The sequence below is a fragment of the Bufo gargarizans genome, chromosome 6, assembly GCF_014858855.1.
Source record: "Bufo gargarizans isolate SCDJY-AF-19 chromosome 6, ASM1485885v1, whole genome shotgun sequence".
NCBI classification, from domain to species: Eukaryota; Metazoa; Chordata; class Amphibia; order Anura; family Bufonidae; genus Bufo; species Bufo gargarizans.
In genome coordinates, this window is record NC_058085.1 from 148,990,405 (window position 1) to 149,008,967 (window position 18,563).

At 44.8% G+C, this 18,563-nt stretch overlaps 1 protein-coding gene across 2 annotated transcripts; it reads left to right on the forward strand.

Annotated features, from left to right (window-relative positions):
- The first annotated feature begins 4,002 nt into the window (after nucleotides 1-4,002).
- On the forward strand, nucleotides 4,003-17,657 carry LOC122942491. 2 transcript variants are annotated; one of them, XM_044300144.1, is made up of 6 exons: nucleotides 4,003-4,125; nucleotides 6,507-6,572; nucleotides 6,648-6,773; nucleotides 6,986-7,199; nucleotides 10,494-10,652; nucleotides 16,981-17,657. In XM_044300144.1, the coding sequence occupies exons 2-6, from the start codon at nucleotides 6,507-6,509 to the stop codon at nucleotides 17,127-17,129; spliced, it is 714 nt and encodes a 237-aa protein (XP_044156079.1). In that variant the 5' UTR covers nucleotides 4,003-4,125; the 3' UTR covers nucleotides 17,130-17,657. The 2 variants fall into 2 exon arrangements, with proteins under 2 accessions (XP_044156079.1, XP_044156078.1); XM_044300143.1 differs by lacking the exon at nucleotides 4,003-4,125 and having other exon boundaries at nucleotides 6,305-6,572.
- Nucleotides 17,658-18,563: the final 906 nt, after the last annotated feature.

An 18,563-nucleotide genomic window follows, 5' to 3' on the forward strand; every position in this document is an offset into this window, starting at 1 on the left:
CGCATGCGTACAGGGTTGGGCCAACGCCACAGTGGCGACTGGGCATGCGCAGTAGTTTTAGGTATGCGTGTCACCGACGAAGCAGGCAAGAAGTGCAAGCCTGAAGATTACGAGTGGTTCGGCTGCGTGGCTCTTCTTGGGTCACGTGACCTAGTGATGACGTAGTGACTTGAATGTCACAGGGAGTCTCCGACTTCTTGTTTTTCGTCTTTTAGAAACGAGCTTGGCAGGGATTTGGTTCACAGCCGCGTCACTTACTTACCACTCCTAATTTATTGTAGCCAGCGAATTCCTGAGAATATTTATGGACATGCTGTCAACTAGTGTGTACAATGGTTAACATGTACAGTTACTTCAAGGGCTAGTCTTTAGAGCTTATGTCATTGTCAATAGTTTCTGGGGTCTGCTAATGTGGGGTTAATGACCATGACGAACCATATAGTCACAGTACGTCAGGTAAGGAAACAATTAAAATGGTGGCAGTGAGGGAAGATGACGTGGGTTGGCGGTGCTCAGATGTTAATAGGGTAAGGAACAATAGGTAGGCATGTGACGGGCTTCAAGAAGGCACTTTACCTGAGAACAAGACAATAAAACCCCACACTTCCGTACAGTGATCATGTTTGCTTTTATGACGGTGGTCCACAGCCACGGCTAGCATACCGCAGGGTTACTTCTCAGTGGAAAGGACTTATAGGGGTTTTCCTCTAGATAGGTCCTCAGCATCTGATCGGTGGGGGTCCTGTGAGCGTTGCGGCCTTCTTGCTACTTTTCCTAGGCCAGTGACATCACGTTCATCGTTCACGTGGGATAGGTCATCAGTGAAAAAAAATCTCTGAAAACCCTTATAAGGCTAATTACATAGTAACATAGTACATAAGGCCGAAAAAAGACATTTGTCCATCCAGTTCGGCCTGTCATCCTGCAAGTTGATCCAGAGGAAGGCAAAAAAAACCCTATGAGGTAGAAGCCAATTTTCCTCACTTTAGGGGAATAAAAATTCCTTCCCGACTCCAATCAGGCAATCAGAATAACTCCCTGGATCAATGACCCCTCTCTAGTAGCTATATCCTGTAATATTATTACACTCCAGAAATACATCCAGGCTCCTCTTGAATTCCTTTATTGTACTCACCATCACCACCTCCTCAGGCAGAGAGTTCCATAGTCTCACTGCTCTTACCGTAAAGAATCCTCTTCTATGTTTGTGTACAAACCTTCTTTCCTCCAGACGCAGAGGATGTCCCCTCGTCACAGTCACCGTCCTGGGAATGAATAGATGATGGGATAGATCTCTGTACTGACCCCTGATATATTTATACATATTAATTAGATCTCCTCTCAGTCGTCTTTTTTCTAAAGTGAATAACCCTAATTTTGATAATCTTTCAGGGTACTGTAGTTGCCCCATTCCAGTTATTACTTTAGTTGCCCTCCTCTGGACCCTCTCCAGCACTGCTATGTCTGCCTTGTTTACAGGAGCCCAGAACTGTACACAGTACTCCATGTGTGGTCTGACTAATGATTTGTAAAGTGGTAGGACTATGTTCTCATCACGGGCATCTATGCCCCTTTTGATGCAACCCATTATCTTATTGGCCTTGGCAGCAGCTGCCTGACACTGGTTTTTGCAGCTTAGTTTGCTGTTTATTAAAATTCCTAGATCTTTTTCCATGTCAGTGTTACCGAGTGTTTTACCATTAAGTATGTACGGGTGACTTGCATTATTCCTTCCCATGTGCATAACTTTACATTTGTCAGTGTTAAACCTCATCTGCCACTTATCTGCCCAAGCCTCCAATCTATCCAGATCGCTCTGTAGTAGTATACTGTCCTCTTCAGTGTTAATTACTTTACACAGTTTAGTGTCATCTGCGAAAATTGATATTTTACTATGCAAGCCTTCTACAAGATCATTAATAAATATATTGAAGAGAATAGGGCCCAATATTGACCCCTGAGGTGCTCCACTAGTGACAGTGACCCAATCTGAGTATGTACCATTAATAACCACCCTCTGTTTTCTATCACTGAGCCAGTTACCCACATACAGATGTTTTCTCCCAGTCCGAGCATTCTCATTTTATATACTAACCTTTTATGTGGTACAGTGTCAAATGCTTTGGAGAAGTTCAGATATACGACATCCATTGATTCGCCGCTGTCAAGTCTAGAACTTACCTCCTCATAGAAACTGATTAAATTTGTTTGACATGACCGATCCCTCACAAAGCCATGCTGATATGGCGTTATTTGCTTATTTTCATTGAGGTACTCCAGATAGCATCTCTCAGAACACCTTCAAACAGTTTACCCACAACAGATGTTAAACTTACCGGCCTATAGTTTCCAGGCTCTGTTTTTGGACCCTTTTTGAATTGGCACCCCTGTCAGTATAGAGTCTGCAAATATCAGAAATAAGGGTCTGGCTATGACATTACTTAATTCCCTTAGGATACGGGGGTGTATGCCATCCGGTCCTGGCGATTTGTCTATTTTAATCTTTTTAAGTCGCTGATGTACTTCTTCCTGGGTCAGACAGGACACTTTTAATGGGGAATTTATTTTTACATTCAGCATTTCATCTGACAGTTTATTTTCCTCAGTGAATACATTGGAGAAAAAAATATTTAACAGCTTTGCTTTCTCCTCGCCGCTCTCTGCGACTCCCCCCTCATTACTCTTTAACGGGCCGACACCTTCAGATTTATACTTTTTAACATTTATATCATTGAAGAACATTTTAGGGTTAGTTTTACTCCAGCTGACCGGGCAATTAAAGGTGTTTTCCGGGAGTTTTAGGCTGCATTCACACGACCGTAGTTTTGGTCTGCATGTGGACCCATTCATTTCAGTGGGGCTGCAAAAAATGCTGACAGCTTTCCGCGTGTTGTCTGCATCCGTATTTCCGTTCTGCGGCCCCGCAAAAAAATAAAAAAAATAAAATAAATAGAATGCGCCCTATTCTTGTCCATGTTGTGGACAAGAATAGGCATTTCTAACGGAGGGCAGGACGTACCTGCAAAATGCGGAACGCACACGGCCGGTATCCATTGTGCGTATCCGTGATTTGTGGAATGCAAAAATGGATACAGATGTGTGCAGGAGGCCTTATATTGATGACCTATCTCCCGGGACCCCCGCCGATCAGCTGTTTGAGATGGCGCCAGCGCTCACAGTAGCCCCACGGCCTTCTCCCTGCTCACAAAGCACAGCGCAGTACATTGTATAGCGGCTGTGCTCAGTATCGCAGCTCAGCCCCATTCACTTCAATGGAGCTGAGCTGCGCCTAGGCCACGTGACTGATGACCGTGACATCACATGACCTAGGAAAAGCTGAGAAAAGACTGTGGCGCTACTGTGAGTGCCAATGCCTGGGTTTCGGACCACCACCGATCAGATACTGATAACCTATCCATAGGATAGATCATCAGTATTAAACTTCCTTAAAACCCCTTTAACGGGAACGAACCCTATAATTTTGTGACTGTGAGCGGAGATGTGAGATGCTTTTACATAAAGCAATCACCTCCGTAGTTTGTGGATGAGCTATTAGTACTGTGACCACTTGTCTGAATACATACAGTATCTCACAGAAGTGAGTACACCCCTCACAGTTTTGTAAATATTTTATTATACCTTTTCATGGGACAACACTGAAGATCTGACACTTTGATACAATGTAAAGTAGTCAGTGTACAGCTTGTATAACAGCGTAAATTTGGTGTGCCCTCAAAATAACTCACCGCCATTAATGTCTAAGGCTACTTTCACACTGGGGTTTTGGCTTTCCGTTTGTGAGATCCGTTTAGGGCTCTCACAAGCGGTCCAAAACGGATCAGTTTGGCCCTAATGCATTCTGAATGGAAAAGGATCCGCTCAGAATGCATCAGTTTGCCTCCGATCCGTCACCACTCTTCAGAGTTTTGGTGTCCGCCTGACGATGCAGAGCCAAACGGATCTGTCCTGGCACACAATGTAAGTCAATAGGGACAGATCCATCTGTAATGGCTCCGTCTGAGGCGGATCCGTTTACATTCGTTTTGCTCAACTGAGCATGCTCCATAAATGTAACCACCCCCAGCAAACATAGCGCCCATTTTGGATGCAGTTCAGAGCAAACAGGTATGTATGGAAAGTTCTATTTCTCTTTCTTTCTTTCTTTCTTTCTTTCTATCTTCATGGCATTGGGGGCAGATTATAGCACTGGGATGCGGGTGCTTGGACAGATGGCAAAGAGGTGTGGGGGTGATGGCAAGGTGGAGGGAAAGGTGGAATATATGGTGGGGCTGACTGCATATATGGTGGTTTAAACCTACAAAACCTCTCTAACGCCGACAGCACTACACTCCACCTGGGACACACAATGTGATAGCAAAAAAAAACTGTGGGACCAATTTTAAAAAAATTATACCAATTTTATTTCAATAATATATATAAAATATGAAGAAAACGGGCAAGATGGAAAAAGATATACAGAGAAGTGAGGGGCAAAACCTCATTGGACAGCCATGTTAGGCCTCTTTCACACTTGCGTTGTCCGGATCTGGCGTGTACTCCACTTGCCGGAATTACACGCCGGATCCGGAAAAACGCAAGTGTACTGAAAGCATTTGAAGACGGATCCGTCTTCAAAATGCTTTCAGTGTTACTATGGCACCCAGGACGCTATTAAAGTCCTGGTTGCCATAGTAGGAGCGGGGGAGCGGTATACTTACAGTCCGTGTGGCTCCCGGGGCGCTCCAGAATGACGTCAGAGCGCCCCATGCGCATGGATGACGTGTCATGCGATCACGTCATCCATGCGCCTGGGGCGCCCTGACATCACTCTGGAGCGCCCCGGGAGCCGCACGGATGCTAAGTATGCTGCTCCCCCGCTCCCCGCTACACTTTACCATGGCTGCCAGGACTTTAGCGTCCCGGCAGCCATGGTAACCATTCGGAAAAAGCTAAACGTCGGATCCGGCAATGCGCCGAAACGACGTTTAGCTTAAGGCCGGATCCGGATCAATGCCTTTCAATGGGCATTAATTCCGGATCCGGCCCTGCGGCAAGTCTTCAGTTTTTTTGGCCGGAACAAAAAGCGCAGCATGCTGCAGTATTTTCTCCGGCCAAAAAACGTTCCGTTCCGGAACTGAAGACATCCTGATGCATCCTGAACGGATTTCACTCCATTCAGAATGCATTAGGATAATCCTGATCAGGATTCTTCCAGCATAGAGCCCCGACGACGGAACTCTATGCCGGAAGACAATAACGCAGGTGTGAAAGAGCCCTTACTCCACAGTACTGTGATAATAGTCTCCAGATAAAAGGCTACACCCTGTGCCTCACAAAAAATTGTCAAAAAAATGTAAAAAGAAATAAAAATAATATATAACAAAAGTAGTAATAATATACAGCACCCACCCCTATAAGGGATTACGGTGTGAAACTCTTGCTGCAAAATAAGCTATGACCACCAAAAATATGGAGTGGATGAGAAGTAACCAACGTCCAACCTCAGTATGTAACATAGGTCTAGTATAGACAATGTGGCATAACGGTATCACATGGACACATTATACACAGGACGTACCTGAGGGCATGGTCTGACCAAAAGCAGGTGAAAAGCCCTAAGCGCAAGACCTCAACGCGCGTTTCACCGTAAAGGCTTCGTTAGGAGGTACAAAAGATTTAAAGATATATGGTGGGGCTGATGTCATATATGGTGGGAACGAGGCACTGTTGGTAGGTCATAGAACAGGGGGCAGGTTTTAGAGCAGGGATGGGGGGGTGACGGCAAAGATGGCACTGAGTGGGGGCAGATAGCCCATAGGTGTTGCGGGTGTCGGGAGGGTGGTGGTGGGGCAAATGTACTATTTAGGGGTTAAGTAATAGGGGGCCGATGATTGCTCGGTGGGGGCATGTTGCTCAGAGGTGGTGCTGATTGCAATTTTGGGGGGCACGAGGGACTGTTGGTGGGTCATGGAATAGGGGGCAGATTATTGCACTGTCGGGACCAGGATGGCACTGAATGGGGGCAGATAGAAGAGAGGTGTGATTGCAGGGGGGTGGAAGAGGCACTGTTGGGGGCTCATGTCATGTGGGTAGATTATGACAGGGGGGGTTGGGTTGATGTTAATTGAGGGGGCAGATGGCACTGAGGGTGGGGCATATGTCAATGGGGGTTGCTGTTGGCGGATTATGGTATGGGGGGAGTTTATGGCGCTTGGAGGGTGGGCGATGGTACCGGGGGGGGGGGGGCAGATGGTAATGCAGGGCAGCAGATGGCATTGAGGGTGGACAGATGGTACTAAGGAGCTTCAAAATCAAGTTCATTTGAATGATGTTTTTAATGTTTTTTTTTCTTTATAGCATCTACAAAAGTGTAAAAATAATTTGTTTGAGAACCCAAAATTTTTTATTAAAACGGACGTTTTTAAAATAAATATTATATATCTGTGACATCTCTGTGGACTTGTTCATATAGCGTGTTTATTTTCATTTGTATTATGTCTCTACAGATGTCTGAAGCATCAGATAGTGCTCACAGAAGGCCACCGAGAAGGCGTTGTCGCATTCAGCAAGCAGTAAGTACAAGCGACAATATGATTTTCTAATACAATAAGATTCAGAAAATGAATCAGTATGTCTCTTTGTTCTAGTCTTCATCATCCACAAGCTCAGCCCCCGCAGCACCATCTCCAGCACCATCTCCTGTTGCGGGGTCTTCGCGAACATCTGCGTCACCAAGGGGAGGTGGATGTAGCACTGACCAGGACCGGCAGGAAGTAAGTATATTTGAGTATATTTGAATATAATTTTTTTAAACTTTTTTTTATGTTTTAGGAACCTTCAACTAGAGCTGCCAGGCAGGATCCTCCAGTATCCTCCACAGCTCGTGGGAGACGCCGTGGCGGTCGGGGATGTAAAAATATTGAATACGTAGTTTTATTCAATTTATATATATATTTTTGGATAATTGGTCTTTTCCTTCTTCCAGGGTTCCAGAGTCTCCACTAGTGATGATATGGAGTTCGTTGTCCCTCATATAGACAACGAACTCCTTATCCAGCTGGTGGAGGCGTGTCCCGCGTTATGGGACCACACCAACCTCCTACATGCTGACCATCATTATACCAAGCGGCTCTGGATGCATATATGTGATTCTTTATTCACCAGCTGGGAGGATCTCACTGCGGCTCAGAAAGATTTTGGTAAGTACAGCAATATGTATTTACACCTCATGTACAGTCAGGTCCATAAATATTGGGACATCAACACAATTCTAAATTTTTTGGCTATATACAGGTCCTTCTCAAAAAATTAGCATATTGTGATAAAGTTCATTATTTTCTGTAATGTACTGATAAACATTAGACTTTCATATATTTTAGATTCATTACACACCAACTGAAGTAGTTCAAGCCTTTTATTGTTTTAATATTGATGATTTTGGCATACAGCTCATGAAAACCCAAAATTCCTATCTCAAAAAATTAGCATATCATGAAAAGGTTCTCTAAACGAGCTATTAACCTAATCATCTGAATCAACTAATTAACTCTATAAACACCTGCAAAAGATTCCTGAGGCTTTTAAAAACTCCCAGCCTGGTTCATTACTCAAAACCGCAATCATGGGTAAGACTGCCGACCTGACTGCTGTCCAGAAGGCCATCATTGACACCCTCAAGCAAGAGGGTAAGACACAGAAAGAAATTTCTGAACGAATAGGCTGTTCCCAGAGTGCTGTATCAAGGCACCTCAGTGGGAAGTCTGTGGGAAGGAAAAAGTGTGGCAGAAAACGCTGCAAAACGAGAAGAGGTGACCGGACCCTGAGGAAGATTGTGGAGAAGGACTGATTCCAGACCTTGGGGGACCTGCGGAAGCAGTGGACTGAGTCTGGAGTAGAAACATCCAGAGCCACCGTGTACAGGCGTGTGCAGGAAATGGGCTACAGGTGCCGCATTCCCCAGGTCAAGCCACTTTTGAACCAGAAACAGCGGCAGAAGCGCCTGACCTGGGCTACAGAGAAGCAGCACTGGACTGTTGCATGTCATTCGGAAATCAAGGTGCCAGAGTCTGGAGGAAGACTGGGGAGAGGGAAATGCCAAAATGCCTGAAGTCCAGTGTCAAGTACCCACAGTCAGTGATGGTCTGGGGTGCCATGTCAGCTGCTGGTGTTGGTCCACTGTGTTTTATCAAGGGCAGGGTCAATGCAGCTAGCTATCAGGAGATTTTGGAGCACTTCATGCTTCCATCTGATGAAAAGCTTTATGGAGATGAAGATTTCATTTTTCAGCACAACCTGGCACCTGCTCACAGTGCCAAAACCACTGGTAAATGGTTTACTGACCATGGTATTACTGTGCTCAATTGGCCTGCCAACTCTCCTGACCTGAACCCCATAGAGAATATGTGGGATATTGGGAAGAGAAATTTGAGAGACGCAAGACCCAACACTCTGGATGAGCTTAAGGCCGCTATCAAAGCATCCTGGGCCTCCATAACACCTCAGCAGTGCCACAGGCTGATTGCCTCCATGCCACGCCGCATTGAAGCAGTGATTTCTGCAAAAGGATTCCCGACCAAGTATTGAGTGCATAACTGAACATAATTATTTGAAGGTTAACTTTTTTTGTATTAAAAACACTTTTCTTTTATTGGTCGGATGAAATATGCACATTTTTTGAGATAGGAAATTTGGGTTTTCATGAGCTGTATGCCAAAATCATCAATATTAAAACAATAAAAGGCTTGAACTACTTCAGTTGGTGTGTAATGAATCTAAAATATATGAAAGTCTAATGTTTATCAGTACATTACAGAAAATAATGAACTTTATCACAATATGCTAATTTTTTTAGAAGGACCTGTACACCATCACAATGGATTTGAAATGAAAACTAAGAAGATGTGCTTTAGCTGCAGACTGTCAGCTTTAATTTGAGGGTATTTACATCCAAATCAGGTGAACGTTGTAGGAATTATGCCTCCCACTTGTTAAGGGACCAAAAGTAATGGGACAAAATAATAATCATAAATCAAACTTTCACTTTTTAATACTTGGTTGCAAATCCTTTGAAGTCAATTACAGCCTGAAGTCTGGAACGCATAGACATCACCACACGCTGGGTTTCATCCCTGGTGATGCTCTGCCAGGCCTCTACTGCAACTGTCTTCAGTTCCTGCTTGTTCTTGGGGCATTTTCCCTTCAGTTTTGTCTTCAGCAAGTGAAATACATGCTCCATCGGATTCAGGTCAGGTCATTGACTTGGCCATTGCATAACATTCCACTTCTTTTCCTTAAAAAACTCTTTGGTTGCCTTTGCAGTATGCTTTGGGTCATTGTCCATCTGCACTGTGAAGCGCCGTCCAATGAGTTCTGAAGCATTTGCCTGAATATGAGCAGATAATATTGCCGGAAACACTTCAGGATTCATCCTGCTGCTTTTGTCAGTAGTCACGTCATCAATAAATGCAAGAGAACCAGTTCCATTAGCAGCCATACATGCCCACGCCATGACACTACCCCCACCATGCTTCATTGATGAGATGGTATGCTTAGGATCATGAGCAATTCCTTTCCTTCTCCATACTCTTCTCTTCCCATCGCTCTGGTACAAGTTGATCTTGGTCTCATCTGTCCAGTGAATGTTGTTCCAGAACTGTGAAGGCTTTTTTAGATGTCGTTTGGCAAACTCTAATCTGGCCTTCCTGTTTTTTGGGTTCACCAATGGTTTACATCTTGTGGTGAACCCTCTGTATTCACTCTGGTGAAGTTTTCTCTTGATTGTTGACTTTGACACACATACACCTACCTCCTGGAGAGTGTTCTTGATCTGGCCAACTGTTGTGAAGGGTGTTTTCTTCACCAGGGAAAGAATTCTTCGGTCATCCACCACAGTTGTTTTGGTCTTCCGGGTCTTTTGGTGTTGCTGAGCTCTCTGGTGCGTTCCTTCTTTTTAAGAATGTTCCAAACAGTTGTTTTGGCCATGCCTAATGTTTTTGCTACCTCTCTGATGGGGTTGTTTTGTTTTTTCAGCCTAATGATGGCTTGCTTCACTGATAGTGACAGCTCTTTGGATCTCATCTTGAGAGTTGACAGCAACAATTTCAAGTGTGCTATTTGCATTTGGAATCTAACTCTGGACCTTTTATCTGCTCATTGTAATTGGGATAATGAGGGAATAACACACACCTGGCCATGGAACAGCTGAGAAGCCAATTGTCCCATTACTTTTGGTCCCTTAACAAGTGGGAGGTACATGTGCAAACTGTTGTAATTCCTACACCGTTCACCTGATTTGGATGTAAATACCCTTAAATTAAAGCTGACAGTCTGCAGTTAAAGCACATCTTGTTTGTTTCATTTCAAATCCATTGTGATGGCGTATAGAGCCAAAAATGTTACAATCGTGTCAATGTCCCAATATTGTTGGATCTGACTGTATAACCTAACACCTTCAGAATATTTTAATATTAATTTTATTTAAATTTTTTTCACAGTTGAAAAGGTTATAACTCGTGGCGATCAATCCGGGACCGCTTCAAGAGAGATTATAACAGGGAGGTTCAGGCCCCGAGTCGATCCGGAGCAACCTCAAAGCCGCAATATATGTATTCTGCGGCTTTGGAGTACTTACACCGGACGCAGGCTGTTAGAAGGTGCATTTTTTTTATTATTCTTAACCACTTAAGGACCTCAGGTTCATACCCAAATGGCACCCAAATGAATCTTACCTAGTTTTCTTCTCACAAATACAGCTTGCTTTTGGTAGTATTTGATTGCTGCTGAGATTTTTGTTTTTCTGATATTAATCAAAATAGACCGCAATTATTTTTTTTTAAGTGTATTTTTAACTTTCTCTGGTTAAATTGTTCAAATATAATTACATTTCTATACAAGTTTGTGTCAGAATTTATTGTGCTACATGTCTTTGATAAAAAAAAAAATCCCCTCAGTGAATACCTTGGGGTGTCTACTTTCCGAAATGGGGTCATTTGTGGGGTGTGTTTACTGTTCTGGCATTTTGGGTGGGGCTAAATTGTGAGCAACCCTGTAAAGCCTAAAGGTACTCATTGGACTTTCGGCCCTCACGCACCTAGGCTGCAAAAAAGTGTCACACAGGTGGTATCGCCGTACTCAGAAAAAGTAGGGCAATGTGTTTTGGAAGTATTTTTACATATACCCATGCTGGGTGAGAGAAATATCTCTGTAAATTGACAACTTTGTATACATTTTTTTAAAAGTTGTCATTTACAGAGATATTTCTCACACACAGTATGGGTGTATGTAAAAATACACCCCAAAACACATTGCCCTACTTCTTCTGAGTATGGCGATACTACATGTGTGACACTTTTTTGCAGCCTAAGTGCACAAAGGGGCCCAAATTCCAATGATTATCTTTAGGATTTCATAGGGCATTTTTTATGCATTTGGATTCCAGACTTCTTCTCATGCTTTAGGGCCCCTAAAATGCCAGGGCAGTATAAATACCCCACAAGTGACCCCATTTTGGAAAGAAGACACCCCAAGGTATTCCGTGAGGGGCATGGCGAGTTCATAGAAGATTTTTTTTGTCACAAGTTAGCAGAAAATTATATATATTTTCTTTCTTGCAAAGTCTCATATTCCACTAACTTGTGACAAAAAATAAAATTTTACATGAACTCGCCATGCCCCTCACCAAATACCTTGGGGTGTCTTCTTTCCAAAATGGGTTCACTTGTGGGGTATTTATACTGCTCTGGCATTTTAGGGGCCCCTAAAGCGTGAGAAGAAGTCTGGAATCCAAATGTCTAAAAATGCCCTCCTAAAAGGTACTCATTGGAATTTGGGCCCCTTTGTGCACCTAGGCTGCAAAAAAGTGTCACACATGTGGTATCGCCATACTCAGAAGAAGTAGGGCAATGTGTTTTGGGGTGTATTTTTACATATACCCATGATGGGTGAGAGAAATATCTCTGTAAATGACAACTTTTCCAATTTTTTTTATACAAAGTTGTCAATTTACAGAGATATTTCTCTCACCCAGCATGGGTATATGTAAAAATACACCCCAAAACACATTGCCCTACTTCTCCTGAGTTTGGCGATACCACATGTGTGACACTTTTTTGCAGCCTAGGTGCACAAAGGGGCCCAAATTCCAATGAGTACCTTTAGGATTTCACAGGGCATTTTTTACGCATTTGGATTTCAAACTACTTCTAGAGAAATCTCGTCTTGCAGCGCCGCATACACCGACTTTTGTGTAATCTGACAGCAGCGCAATGCTTCTGTCAGAATGCACATCAGTTCTGCAGCTGGGTGATCGCTTGGTCCACCTAGAAGGTAAAAAAAAAAGAAACAGGCAGCAACGCAATAAATTTATTACCTTTATATAACATTTGAAACAGAACATTAACTTTTATAAACTTTATTGAACTTTTGAAACAGAACATTAACTTTTTTGCTTACCTGTGATTTTTTTAAAATGTTTTTCAACACCAAAAAAAGCGGTGTGCATTTCGCATTTTATGAAACGTTCGGCCCATAATAAAACAGTCCTATCCTATTTTTGGGGTGACAAGGTGACTAAAAAATGGCGAATGCTCACCGCAAAGGAGATATTTTTTAATAATTTAATAGTTTGGACAGCGCTATTTAATATGTTTATTTATTGTTTATATATTTTATATGTAAAATTGGGAAAGGGGGGATTTAAACTTAATATTTTAGGGTACTTTCACACTAGATTTTTTCTTTTACGGCATAGAGTTCTGTCCTAGGGGCTCTATACCAGAAAAGAACTGATCCGGCATATCCCCATGCATTCTGAATGGAGAGCAATCCGTTCAGGATGCATCAGGATCTTTTCAGTTAAGTCATTTTGACTGATCAGGCAAAAGATAAAACCGCAGCATGCTACAGTTTTATCTCTGGCGAAAAAAAACTGAAAATGTGCCTGAATGCCGGATCCGGCATTTTTCCCCATAGGAATGTATTAGTGCCAGATCCGGCATTCAAAATGCCGGAATGCACCCGCACTAAATCCGGACCCATTCACTTCTATGGGGCTGTGCACATGAGCAGTGATTTTCACGCATCACTTGTGCGTTACTTGAAAATCGCAGCATGCTCTATGTTGTGCGTTTTTCACTCAACGCAGGCCCCATCGAAGCTAATGGGGCTACGTGAAAATCGCAATCATCCGCAAGCAAGTGCGGAAGCGGTGCGATTTTCACGCATGGTTGCTAGGATGAAAGCCTATTCACTGTATTATTTTCCCTTATAACATGGTTATGAAGGAAAATAATAGCATTCTTTAATACAGAATGCTTAGTAGAAGGTCAATATAATAAACATTGGTGGTGCAGTGCGCCCCCCAACACCCCAGTATGATAAACATTGGTGGCGCAGTGCGCCCCCCCAGCACCCCAGTATAATAAGCATTGGTGGCGCTGTGCGCTCCCCCAATATAACAAACATTGGTGGCGCAGTGCGCCCCCCCAACACCCCAGTATAATAAACATTGGTGGCGCAGTGCACCCCCCCTCAATATAATAAACATTGGTGGCGCAGTGCGCCCCCCCAACACCCCAATATAATAAACATTGGTGGCGCTGTGCGCCCCCCCAATATAATAAACATTGGTGGCGCAGTGTGCCCCCCCTCAATATAATAAACATTGGTGGCACAGTGCGCCCCCCCAATATAATAAACATTGGTGCCGCAGTGCGCCCCCCCAACACCCCAATATAATAAGCATTGGTGGCGCAGTGCCCCCCCCCCCCAACACCCCAGTATAATAAACATTGGTGGCGCAGTGCGCCCCCTCAACACCCCAGTATAATAAACATTGGTGGCGCAGTGTGCCCCCCCTCAATATAATAAACATTGGTGGCGCAGTGCGCCCCCCCTCAATATAATAAACATTGGTGGGGCAGTGCCAAGGGTTAAAAAATAAAAAAATTATTAACTCACCTCCTCCAATTGATCGTCTCCTGTTCTTTCTTCAGGACCTGTCAAAGGACCTGTGGTGACATCACTGTGCTCATCACATGATCCATCACTATGGTAATAATGGACCATGTGATGAGCTCAGTGACGTCACCACAGGTCCTGAAGAAAGAACAGGAGACCGGCAGCTACGCGATCAATTGGAGGAGGTGAGTTAATTATTTATTTAACCCTCATTGGCACTTCCCACTGTGCCACCAATGTTTCTTATACTGGGGGGGGGGGTGCACTGTGCCACCAAAGTTTCTTATACTGGGGGGGCGCACTGTGCCACCAACATTTCTTACACTGGGGGGGCGCACTGTGCCACCAACGTTTCTTACACTGGAGGGCGCACTGTACCACCAACGTTTCTTATACTGGGGGGGGCGCACTGCACCACCAAAGTTTATGATACTGGGGGGGGGGGGGGGGCGCACTGCGCCACCAATGAAGATAACTGACCTGTTAATACAAATACAGGAGGCGGGTGCCGGAATCAAATAGCCGGCACCCGACCTCTGACAGGGAGCTGCGATCAGTTATCTTCATTGGTGGCGCAGTGGCCACAGCCCCTCCCCTCCTCCTCCCGTCTCTCTTCTTATTGGCGGAGGTGGTGGCAGCAGCACAGGGGGAGGGAGACTCCTCCACTGCGCTGCTGAGAAGAACATCGGCGGTGGGGCAGGGAACTATCAGCTCCTGTGCCTGCCGCTGTATTCAAGGGCAGAGCTGCGACGGGGGGTCTAGTCGCAAATGGCGACAAGACTAAAAAGTCTTGTCGCCATTTGTAAATTCTAAGTCGCATTGGCGACCATTTTGGTCGCCATTTGGAGCCCTGCACAAGGCAGCCCTCTCCCCCCGTGCAAGTCGGGTATTAACAAGCCGTTGGGGGAAGCCCCGGCGACTAGGTCGAGTGGTGCCACAGCATTGAATTCCGACTAGATGTAAGTGCCGAAAGAAGGCCACACTTGTGTAAAAATTGTCCACGTATAAGTGGTACACCTTGTGGAGTAAGGGTGACACCAAGTCCCAGACAATCTTGCCACTGCTCCCCAGGTAGTCAGGGCATCCGACCGGCTCCAGTTTTGAGTCTTTTCCCTCATAGACCCTAAAACTATATGTATAGCCTGTGGCCCTTTCACAGAGCTTATACAGTTTGACCCCATACCAGGCGCGCTTGCTGGGGATGTACTGTTTGATGCCAAGGCGCCCGGTAAAATGTACTAGGGACTCATCTATGCAGATGTTCTGATTGGGGGTATACGCATCTGCAAATCTGGATGACAAATGGTCTATGAGGGGACGAATTTTGTGGAGCCGGTCATAAGCAGGGTGGCCTCTTGGATGACAGGTTTTATTGTCAGCGAAATGCATAAAGCGCATGATGACCTCAAAGCATGCCCTGGACATTGCAGCAGAGAACATGGACATGTAATGTATTGGGTCTTTAGACCAATAGGACCGCAATACATTTTTTTTAGTTAGACCCATGCTGAGGATAAGGCCCAAAAATATTTTAAATTTGGAAACTGTGACTGGTTTTCACCGGAAAGGCTGGGCATAGAAGCTTTCCAGATTGGCGGTTATATAGTCTGTGGCGTATCGGTTGGTTTCTCCCACAATTAAGTCATAGAGATCCGCGGTGAAAAACAGCAAAAAAAAAAACTGAAGGGCCGATCCTAAATGAACTGTCTCCATGCGAACTCCAGACTGGGCGGTGAAAGGGGGCAATACGGGTGCGGCGGAAGCAGGGGATTGCCAATTAGGGTTTGCCAGCACCTCTGGGATACTAAGGGCTCTACGGGCCTGTGAACGTGGTGGCTGCGACGGGGGAGTTAATGCACATGCCACTGTACCAGCTTGAACTGCCCTTCTGGTGCTCGCCACTTCACCAGGGAATACGGCAGTGCTGGTAGAAGGTAAGGTCCAGGATGTGCTGCTGGTGTATGCCGCACCATAAACAAGATCAGCGCTAGCACCACTCTGCTGCAAATGAGGCTCATCATGCGGGGTATGCAGAACACTGACATGGGATCGGGTACGCCTGACCGTAGCAGGGACCTCAACCTCGTCATCTTCGCTAGCAGTTAGAGTGCCACTGCTGTCTACAGGTTCATATTCTGAACCACTGGATTCAGTGGGTGAGGCGTCCCCATCGCTTTCATCCATCACGGCCAGAATCCTGTAGGCCTCTTCAGCGGAATACCCTTTGTTTGACATTTTGGGCTAACTAAATTAAGGGGGTATTACTCTGAGACTATCCACGAAAAAAGGCAAAACTGCCTAGTAAAAAGGAGTGCTTGCAAAGTAAAGCTGCGCTCGCTAATAAAGATCCAAAAAGCTCAAAAGTGATCTTTATAGCGGTGCAGCGATTTTACGGTGTTTTTGCAGTGATCAGAAAAAAATATACTCTGTCACTGCGGTGGGGCGGACTGAACGCAAGTGTGCGCACAAGATCAGGCCTGATCGGGCAAACACTGCGTTTTTTGTAGAGCCTAATGTGACCCTAATGTACTTATATAGATCTGATTGCGATCAGTCTTGATCACTTACAGATACTATATAGTACAGGTGCTGATTAGCGACAGTGATGACGCTAATCAGCGACTAATCAGTGACTGCGGTGCGGTGGGCTGGGCGCTAACTACCTGACAAGTAAAAGTTTTTAAAAATCTACAGCCTGCCAGCCAACGATTGCTGCCGGCAGGCTGTAGATGAACTTCTGAACTGCGCGATCCTGTGAACGCGCGCTCCTGTGAGCGCGCGTTTACAGGAAATCTCGGGTCCCCCTATTGGCGTGATCGAGACCTGAGAACACCACCTCCCGTCACGGGAGGTGGTTAAAATATATATCAAATAATTTTGCTTTCCTCTTCCTATGACAGCAAGGGGCTGCCTGAGACAGAGGAGAGTTTGGCCCCTCTGTTTCATGCAGCCCCCTACAAGAGGTAGGCATATCATAACCTGGATGTAATAATTCATAGCCTTTTTTTTTCTTTTTCTCCACAGTATTGCCAGCAGCACATGGGTGCCAGAACCAGCTCTTAAAGCGGACCTGGAATCGGCCGCCACCCCCAGCCCACCTATCTCTCATGCACAGGTTTAGGACAATACTGGGTCTCACATTGGAGACAAAGTGTGACGGATATGTTGAATAGCAGGAGATCTGGTTGGAGCCGTCAGGAGGATTATGGTAACCTTGTAGAGATCGTTTCTGGCGCTCTAGAAGGTTTTGCAGAAGATATGAGGCGAGTGTTGGATGACTTTGCATGTCGCCTGGAGGGGGCGGAGGCGACGCGTCAACTCACCGTTCACCAACATTACCCGCAATCCCTAAACCCCCCTGATGGACCAAATGACGCCCGAGCAGGTGCATGAGTTTAAAAATTTTGTGGAGAACGGGTGGTGGGAAATTTTGCACCGGCCCACACCTACCCCCCATCCACCACCTACCCCCCATCCCACTATTTCCAACCATTCCCTTTCCACCAACCATCCCATTCCCGCCATCCGTCCCTTCCCCCCCCCCAAGCATGTGTTGAATCTTCCTTCCTTTTCTTCAACGTCTTCTCCTCCTCACTATACCGCTCTAACTTCTTTTCAAACTACCTCTTCAACACATGTTCAGGAATATTCCAATTCCGACCCATCCATTCTCAACACCCCTCAAATACCACCTGCATTTTGGCCTGCGGCCGGTCTTTTTTATCACTCCACAGAAGACAGGGGGGCTACCGCTGCCAGTCCAAGGATGTCCACCCTGCAACGCTCCACCTCCACTCGACGTTATCAAAAATCATTTTTTTTTTTAATTATTTATTTATACAAATATTTACTTATTTTCTGTTAATTTATTGTTAATTAAATATTTTTCTTGTACTTTACTGTGTGTTCTTTTTTTATTTCCTGGTTCAGGATATCATCACCTATGGCCACTCCAGCTGTTGGGAAATTAGAACTCCCAGCAACAAACAACATTGCGTTTATTATAACGCTGGTAGAATCTAAAATTGGTTTCTAGGAGTTTTAATTTCCCAATGCCTGTAGTGCCAAAGTTGGCATAATCTTTGATGGTGAACGATCAATAACGGGCTTTCTTATAGCTCCTTATTGATCATATTCTGGCTGATTGGCACATAAACAAGCAAATGCTTGTTCATCAGTCAATCAAGTGTAAATCCACATGAACCCTTGTGGGAGTCACGGTACATGTGATTTAGCCTCATCAACAATTCAGTTACTAGAGAGCCCAAAATTTAACTTTCAATCTTTAGCACTGATGAAGCTGTCACATGAAGTATAGTTATTATCACAAGGGACATGATCCACATGAACCCCTGTGGGAGTCACGGTACATGTGAATCAGCCTCATCAACATTTCAGTTACTAGAGAGCGCAAAATTTTATTTTCTCTCTTTAGCACTGATGAAGCTGTCACATGAAGTATCGTCATTATCACAAGAGACAGGAAAAGGACATGATCCACATGAACCCTTGTGGGATTCACGGTACATGTGAGCCAAATCAACAATTCAGTTACTAGAAAGCGCAAAATTTAACTTTCGCTCTTTAGCACTGATGAAGCTGTCACA